This window comes from Onychostruthus taczanowskii, unplaced genomic scaffold (genome assembly GCF_017590055.1).
Source record: "Onychostruthus taczanowskii isolate IOZ18803 unplaced genomic scaffold, ASM1759005v1 scaffold57, whole genome shotgun sequence".
Lineage (NCBI taxonomy): Eukaryota > Metazoa > Chordata > Aves > Passeriformes > Passeridae > Onychostruthus > Onychostruthus taczanowskii.
In genome coordinates this window covers 2,931,359-2,939,608 of record NW_024503346.1, presented here as the reverse complement: position 1 = coordinate 2,939,608, position 8,250 = coordinate 2,931,359, and the positions used below count along the sequence as shown (strand labels likewise).

Below are 8,250 nucleotides of genomic sequence, written 5' to 3'. Positions count from 1 at the left end.
ACAGAGGAGCCAAAATCAACAACAGTGTTTTCTGGAAATGTCCCACAGATGAGCAGCACCCGCTGCTGGGACAGAAGCTCTGACAAATGCATTGGGCTGGAGGCTGGGTGGTGTCATTACAAAGAACAGGGTGAAGCATTTAAGTTAGCTGATGTACTTTTAATTTTTACAAGCCCATCTGGGATGACTTTAATTATTTGTTCTTAAATCATGGTGGAAAAATGCTGATTATTCTTAAAGCCACATGAGTCGTTCAGATGAAATGGAGATGGTGGTAAACAGCATTTTTAAACCAGCATCAACTTGCAAACATTTATTTTTTCTTTATTTTTAAAGAAGATTGGGAAGATGTGTGAACTTGCAGCAGCCTGCACCTGAAACAGGAGCCTTTATCCACCAGAGCTTTGTGAACTTGTAAAAACTCCCCCTGGAACAAGGTGATTAATGGGGTGAGGGCAGGAGCCTCCCCCCTTGGAGCTGCCTCTGCCACAGCCTCAGGGCAGCCTGGGCACGGGGTGCTGGCAGTGCCACTGCTCAGGGCACCCCATCTCCTGTCCCTGTGCCCAGGGGTGATGCCTTTTGTACAGCAAAGCCTTTTGGAAGGCAAGGCTGTGCCTGCTGCAGCAGGGATTGCAGAGAAGGACCCTCCACTCAAGGAAGTGACCTGCCTCAGAAGAACAATCCATTGCTTGGAGCTGCATTCACTCTCTTGAGACTGTTTAAGGGTCTCCCAACTGTCTTAAGATCCAAGAATTCTGAATGAAAGGTGAACTGTGGCCACATCCACATGGCTGAAGAGCTCAGAGGGCTCAGCAGTGGTGGCAGGGCTGGTGCTGCCAGCTGGGACCTCACATGACACAGGGACACGTGCAGTCCTCACCTTGATTTATTTATGGCAGTGCTATGTGTTTTAAGTGCAAAGGATGTTAGTTGCAAGCTGGTAGGCTCAGATAAGCTTCCAGCCACCTTTTCTGGCCAGTCAAGAAAGGTCCTTTGGAAAAGTGTCGCTAATGTTCAACCACCAAGTGTTTTAAACATAATATAAAGATATATTTCCAGGTAAATAATAAAAGTAGGTTAATTGATAAAGCATATCTGAACTGGAATTTGTCTCCAGCATTTTGACCGTGTGTGTGCCTGGCTCTAACTTTCTTGATGTCCTTTCTGGGGCTGGTGGGCTGAGTGTCCCTGTAACAGGGGTTTCTTCCTTCACATTTTCACGAAGCATTTCTAAAAATCTGACTGCCACAAAATAAATTGAGCCCCCAGAAATAACCTGAAGGAATCAGGATTACCCCTCCTGCATTACTGATGAGGAAACTGAGGCAGGAAGCAAAATATAAAATAGGATTGCAAATGCTTTATCTCCAGCTCTAGCACAGATTTTTTTCATGTAATTGTTCCTAATCTCCCAGTGCACAAATTCCCACCTCTGGTGCCACCCCAGCACCTTCCCCTGCCTTTGGGAATGGCACTTGTTGGATAATTCACGTGTGCTCAGTGCTGGGGAGCACAAACTTCGTTTCTATGCGAGCCACACGATCCCCTTCCGTGTTTCCTTTGGATTAGTAATTGTTGGGAGCTACCATCTGTCGAGTGGCAAAGAGTAAAAGATTAAACAACCTGGCAATTCCTTGTTCCTGCTCTCCAGGCATTTTCACAGGACTGGATGGGGCTGCAGGAGTAAAGTACGGGTGGGTATTTAACATTAGTTTGTAGTAGTAATGTAGAAATAAATTCCTTTTCTGGGCAGGGAAATAAAGGTTAAACCTTACCAATGAGTGCCACTGAATCTGACCCAAATTTTGAGACCATCCATCTTCTGTGATTGCTTCAGCTTTGCAGGAATAGGATTTCTGCTGCTCGGTCGCCTGTCCCCACCTCACTGCATCTCCCCAAGAGCATCTCTGGGCAGTGCAGGCCCAGCTGGGATGCCTCAGATACTCCCAAATCCTAAATCAGAGCTATCAACAGTTATGGGGAAATGTGCTTTCTTAGAAGATAACTGAAGCTGCCTTTATCTCCCGGTAACAGGATTCACCAAGATTTATAGCAGCTACTTCGCACCACTGTAGTTAAGCTTGTTTCAGCATTTTCATTATAAACCTGTGTTTTCACAGGTTTATTTCCCAGAAAAAAAAAAAATTAAAAAAAATCTGTCTCAACTAAATCTTGGCACAATGAGCCCTTAGGGAAGAGATGATGTTTTTTTCCTTTTACCTGTCTTGCAGAGAATGGGGTCACTGTTTCACAGCGTGTGGTTTGAAACAAAAGTGGGAATGTGTGGGGAATAGTTCCTGAGCTCTGAGCAGCACCACTGACACCACCATGGGACTAATGAGAATTGTCACTGAGCTCAGCTGTGGTCAGACTGTGTTATCCCCTGCATCTCTTTTCCAATCTTTCCCATTTTTCTGTCTGAAATGCTGCACTGGGGGCTGGCTGTGTGAAGTGAGCCTGGAGCCCTGTGGCTCAGTGCTGAAGGGGTACCCACAGCTGGGTGGGTGTTGTGGGGTGAGCCTGACTTTTGGGTGCTTTTACAGCAGGACACCCAAATCCAGGTGCTTTTGGAGCTGATCTGCGGAAGCTCTGCCAGGTCCTGCTGGAGGCTGGGAGCTGGGGGTGCCCCTGGACCCACCTGGGTGGGCTCAGTGCAGGTGCTACTTTAAAGATCCTCTGTGCGTGGGTGAGTGCAGTAATGACTGGAGTAATGACTGGAGCATCTCTGATGAGGAAGGGCTGACAGAGCAGGGCCTGCTCGGACTCAAGGCATGACTGAGAGGGAACCTCACCAGTGTGTAAATATCTAAAGCGGAAGGGTGCCAAGAACATGGACCAGGCTCTGCTCCGTGGTGCCGAGCAATAGGACAAGAGGCTACAAAACCGACGGCCAGGAATTTCCACCAGAACACGAGGAAGAACTTTGTTTCTGTGCAGGTGAACAGACTGCCCGGAGAGGGTGTGGAGTCTCCCTCGCTGGAGATATTCCAGAAGCCGTCTGGACACAATCCTGTGCCCTGTGCTCCGGGATGAGCCGGGAGGTGGGACACCGGGTGACCCACGGGGATCCCTTGCACCGCTCCACCGCGCTCTGCGGTTCCGGGGGTCCCGCGCCCCCGGCAGCTGCCCCAGCCCCGCTCCCGGCGGCAGCGCGGGGAAGGGAAGGGAAGGGAAGGGAAGGGAAGGGCAGTCCCCGTCTGGCGCTGACGTCACGGTCCCGCCCGCGGCGGCGGCGGCGCGGCCGCGTCCCCGTGGCCGTGAATGAGCGCGGGGGGCGGGAGCGGAGCGGGAGCGGGCGGGCCGCGCTCCCACCGCGCTCCCACCGCGCCGCGCCCCACAAAAGTGCGGGGCTGCCGCGGCCGGGCCCAGCGCTGCCGCTTCCCGGGCCGGAGGGGCGCGGAGCAGCCGCGGGGCCGAGCGGAGCCGCTGCCGGGGGCGCTGCGCCGCGCCGGGTTTTTTATTTCCAATTTCTGATCGCAGCTGCATTTCCCTCCCTCCGCCCCCCCGCGCCGAGGAGGAGCCCCGGCTTTATGTGGTGCTGCCCGGGGAGCGCTCGGCGGCCGGGAAGTTCTTTGTGTCGCCGTCGCCTTCCTTTTTTTTTTTTTTTTTTTTTTTTTTTTTTTTTTTTGGTGTGAGTGTTTAAATGTATAACTTCATGGGGCTGAACAGCACGGCCGTAGCTATTCAGCCCAATGTGTCCTGCACATGCAACTGCAAAAGGTCTTTGTTCCAGAGCATGGAGATCAGTAAGTACCAGTCCTGCTGCTCCCGGGGAGGGTGCGGGAGGTGCCCGGGCTGCGGGAGTGCCCGGCGGCCCCGCCGCGGGCGGGGAAGTTCCCGCGGGGGCTCCCGGGACCCTTGGCTGCGATGCGCTTTCCCGGAGTGGTTTTCCTCCCCCCCTCCGTGCCAGCCCCGCTCTCTCATCTGTTGCCGCTGGGATGTCGCTGCGGGTGTGACACGGCGCGGGCCGGGCTGCCGGAGCTGCCCGGGATCAGCCGCTCCCCGCCGGCACCGGGGCTGAGATCCCCGCTCGTCCCCATCGCGGCTCCATCCCCGCCCGCGTCTCGCCCTTTCCCCGCGGTGCCCCGGTGCCCTGCCCCGCGCCTTCCCCTCCTGCGGGGGTGATTCTGGGGCGCTGCCGAGCCTCCCCCGCTACCCCCGTGTAAATCACCCTCGCCTCGGTACCGGGGGGGCACCGCGGTCCGGACACCCGAGTAGGGTTTGGATTTGGGAACCTGTTCCCCCCGTCCCCAGCCCCTTGGGGCTTTGTGTTCCGAAGGGCGATTTGGGTTTTTTCATTAATATTTTTCAACCTTCGCAGAGTAGCAGTGAGGGCAGTGCCTGACCTAAATATTCACCATTTCTCTGTGTGCTTTTTCCCTCTTGGAGATGAAGTGCACGGAGGTGAGAGAGAAGGAATATTACTGCTGAGGGGAAAGGAATGAGTTGGGCTCTTTGGCAGTTTTAAGCAAATGGTATTTTCTGTAAAGGGAAGGTTTTCAAGGCATCCCAGAGCGGGAGGGTTGTCAGGATTGCACCCTGCTTAGCACCTTGTTCAGTGCCTTGAAATCCAAACCCTGCACAGACTAATGCAAAATGGCCCAAAAGGAAAACTTGGGAAAGAGTCTGGATTTTGCATATGTGCCTGGCACTGCGACGGGGCAGGCTGGCGCTCGGTGCGTGCAGGGAGAGCCAGCTGAGCTGTGCCTGTTTCTGCTAGCACAGGATCTGCCCCGTTACCTCCAGCGGGGCTGCAGAGCATCTGTCCCTTGGTATTTGGAATGGCTTTTGTCCACTGTCGTCTGCCTTCTCCTACTCCAGCTTCATCCTGGTTTGATTCAGGTGTCTGAGTCCTGGAGAAGGTCTGCAGGCATTTGTATACCGGGTACTAAAATGTGTTCATTCTGAATTTTAGCATAAACCATACCCTTTGTACTGTATGCACTTTTAATCTTGATTTAATCTCATTCGTGTTCAGACAAAACTAAGCTGGATTTGCCTGATTTTATTAACACTACCGGTACTGAATAGACCATTATTCTTCCCTGACTTTAACAGGCCGGGCTAGATGTGCATACCAATAGCAGTGTATAAATAATGAAGATACAGTTCTTTTTTGTGTCAGCCAGTTGCTGAACATAAATTCTGTGTCCCACAGAATCCCAAGGATGAGACTTTGCGTCTGAGCAAGGCTCATGGTTGTGATAAAAGTTGTGAATTAAAATGTGTAATGTCTTTTGAAGAAAAAGCTTCTATTCCAGTCTAACTCTTGGCATGAGGTTTTGTTGGAACAACTCAGGCTTTTAATTTCACTCCTTAACTTTTTAGAAATAGCACAGTTTATCATTTCCCCCCCATTTTTGTCAGCATATGAAAAGCTTGGTAAGAGGCAGGTGCTGCTTATGGATGGGGGGGTGAGAGACAGGGAGCAGTGACTGACACCGGAGGAGACCTTGCCTGGATTGGGATGGGAGTTGTGGTGATGCTCCCGAGGTCCTTCCCTGACTTGTCCCCTGCCCTGTGTCAGCTCTGGGGTCCTGACACTCCGGTGCTGAATTCCCGAGAGCTCCTGGGAGCCTTGGAGCGAGCTCCCCTTGTTGCTGCCCTTCCCTGTTTCATGTTGGGGTAGGTTTCTTATCACCAGTGTTATTATTTATTTCCTGCTGATGGCGGGCAGCACTGGCTCACCTCTGTGCTGCAGGAGAGCTCTGGTGGCACCACAGGGGCTGATACCTGATCGCCTCCTGCACCTGGCTCCGGTGGAAAGGGCAGAGCTGAGCCTCCCTGAGATAAATCCATCCTACAGCGTTTTTCCTCCTCCACTCGCTTGATTTTGTGTATCTTCCTGACACGACTTTCAGGGAACCTCAGAGCAGCTACCACCAGATGCTCCTTAATTTTTCAGCCAAAATTTTCAGTTGCCAGGCAGGAACGCTTCAGGAAAGTGGCACGGGGAGGAACACGCGAACTCCTCTGATTTACAACCCCCTAAATAGGTTAACTGTCCAGCCGATGCCCAAACCCCTTTTCCTCGCAGGCTGTATTCCGTATGGCGGCTGCGGCGCTGCGGTGGAGGAAGCAGCTGGTTTCTGTGTGTGGCGCTCCCAGATTAGGATTAGAAAAGGGCTTTTTGGGGGCGGGGGCGCGAGTCTCGCCCGCCGCCGGGCTGGAGTGCCAATATGCCGGGCGGTGCTAAGCAGCCAGACGTCTGCAGCAGTGGGCTCTAATCGCCTCGGCTGGCTGAAGGAGGTCAGGGGTGACCGGCGTGGCGGAAGAGGCTGTAAATAACTAATTATTTGGCGCGGGGAGCGGAGCCTGCCTCCCCACCCGGCACCGGCGCTGCCCGCCCCGGCCATCCCGCGGGCACCGCGGCATCCCTGCGGGAGCTGCCAGGGCAGCTCTCTCCGGGCTGGGCAGCTCTCGGCAGAGCCTTTGCAGTCGCTTTGATCGGGTAGGAGTGCTACCCGAGGCGTTTGGGATTTTTGGGAGGCGTTGTTGCATCGCCCAGGATCGAGGCTGATCCCCCCCAGCTGCAGCGCCGTGTCCTGGACTGCACGAACCGTGAGAGCAGGTTCCTGGCCAAGCCAAGGCTTCTAGGTTTTCACATTCTTTGGTTTAATAACCAACCGAATGCATATGGCTCAACCAGGGATCACATCTTCTTTCCACTTTCACACTGCTTTTCTGACAAATGCATTTCTTTCCTGACACTCTGTCATTGGCAGTCATGGCTTATTGCAGAGCAGAGTGGATATGAACCATGTGCTTCTTTATTCCCCCACAAAGTTTTCCTCATGGAGTGAAGCCAGAGCTGCTCCCAGTGTTTCAGCAAGCCCGAAAGTGCTTGCACAGAGGATGTTCAGTTTGTGGCATCTCAGTTTGACCTCAGCCAAACCGGTGAGTTCCCTGTGTCTGGCTCTGGTTGTGTGTCTGTGACGAGCTCTGCTTTTTGCTGAGATCAGCATCCCAAGGTGTGATCCTGGAGGAGCAGAGCGTGGGTGGCTTTACTTATGGTAGCCCAAGAGCTGTCTGTGTGTGCCCTTGGCCATCCCAGGGGACCCAGACACTCTGCAGTCCCAGCTCTTTCATACCCAAGGAAAGGCCTGATTCCCTGAGCCTGGAGAGCACAGGGGTCTTTATTAAAATTACACTTTATTTGTGCCCTCAGGTAGTGATTTTGGTCTTAGTGCTTTATAATTGCTGTCGAATGGGAGAATGAAAAGACACAGAGGGGGAAATGCAGGGGAAATAGTCAAACTTTGTTTTTTTCCTGTGGGTGAACACCTGGATTGTGCTGTGCTGCACAGTGGGACCTGCACACAACACCAGAGATGATCCTGTGTAACTGGAGGTGATCATTTATGCTGCCAAGACGTGGTTCATTCTTCCTTTTCAGTCAGTGTCAGGCTGTTTGCTGCAGTAAGTCCTGTTAGCTTCTGGTGTGGAGGGATCCTCCATCCCCTGAATGTTTGCCTCCGTAGTGTGTTTTCACATCCTGGCTGTGAGAACACCAGAACTCAAGGGTGTGTGGGGAACAGGAACCATATCATTTTCCTTAAAGCCCAGAATTCCCAAATTTCTGGGATTACCTCTAAATTTTTGGGATATTGAATTAGCTGCTACCCCTGCTTCCTTTGTGAATGGAGAGAAGAGCACCCACAAACACATGGTCTTACTTTTATTTTCTGTTGCTCATCAAAAATAATTTTTTATTTCCCAATTGAAAGTTGGTGGTTTGATATATCCAGTTTTAGAATGAATTTGTAAACATAAATTATAAGTAGAGAGACATGAGTAGACCTTTCCAAGGGCAGTACCAAACTACATGGTGTCACTAATAAAGGGTAATTACAATCCAGCTCCTTTCCTGAGTAACTCAGTGTACAGTCATGTCTGTCGATGTTGTTTCATTCAGGTAGCAGCAGCTGTCAGAATTTGCTAAGCCTAATTAGTGAAAAAAAAGGTAATTTATTTGCAGTGGTGTCTCATGTGAAGACTTCCAACCAGTTTGCTTCCTGGAGGGAGATCCTGTGCTGGTGTGTGGTTTGTCTTATCAGATCCCTCCTGTTTTGTGACACACGGTGTGTCTGCTCCTGGCAGGCTTCATCAAAGTGACAGGGCCAGGCTGGAGAGCGGGTGAGGAGAGAGGTACAAGGGCCACTTCGCTGCAATTGAGTGGAAACTTGGTTCATGCCATGAGCACACTCCCAGACGTCCGTGAAGCACAGGAATCACTGGTGTCAACAGGGA

At 52.1% G+C, this 8,250-nt stretch overlaps 1 protein-coding gene across 4 annotated transcripts in view; it reads left to right on the top strand.

Moving 5' to 3' along the window:
- Positions 1–3,263: 3,263 nt before the first annotated feature.
- PMEPA1 (prostate transmembrane protein, androgen induced 1) overlaps positions 3,264–8,250 on the top strand; it is a 39,567-nt gene continuing 34,580 nt past the window's right edge. For 3 of the 4 annotated variants that reach the window (XM_041417865.1, XM_041417864.1, XM_041417863.1), the window contains exon 1: positions 3,264–3,746. In XM_041417865.1, coding sequence (XP_041273799.1) covers positions 3,644–3,746 — 103 coding nt within the window. In that variant the 5' untranslated portion in view covers positions 3,264–3,643. Of the gene's footprint in view, positions 3,747–6,824; positions 6,898–8,250 lie in introns of those variants that run through there. The other variant, XM_041417866.1, reaches the window with a different exon arrangement.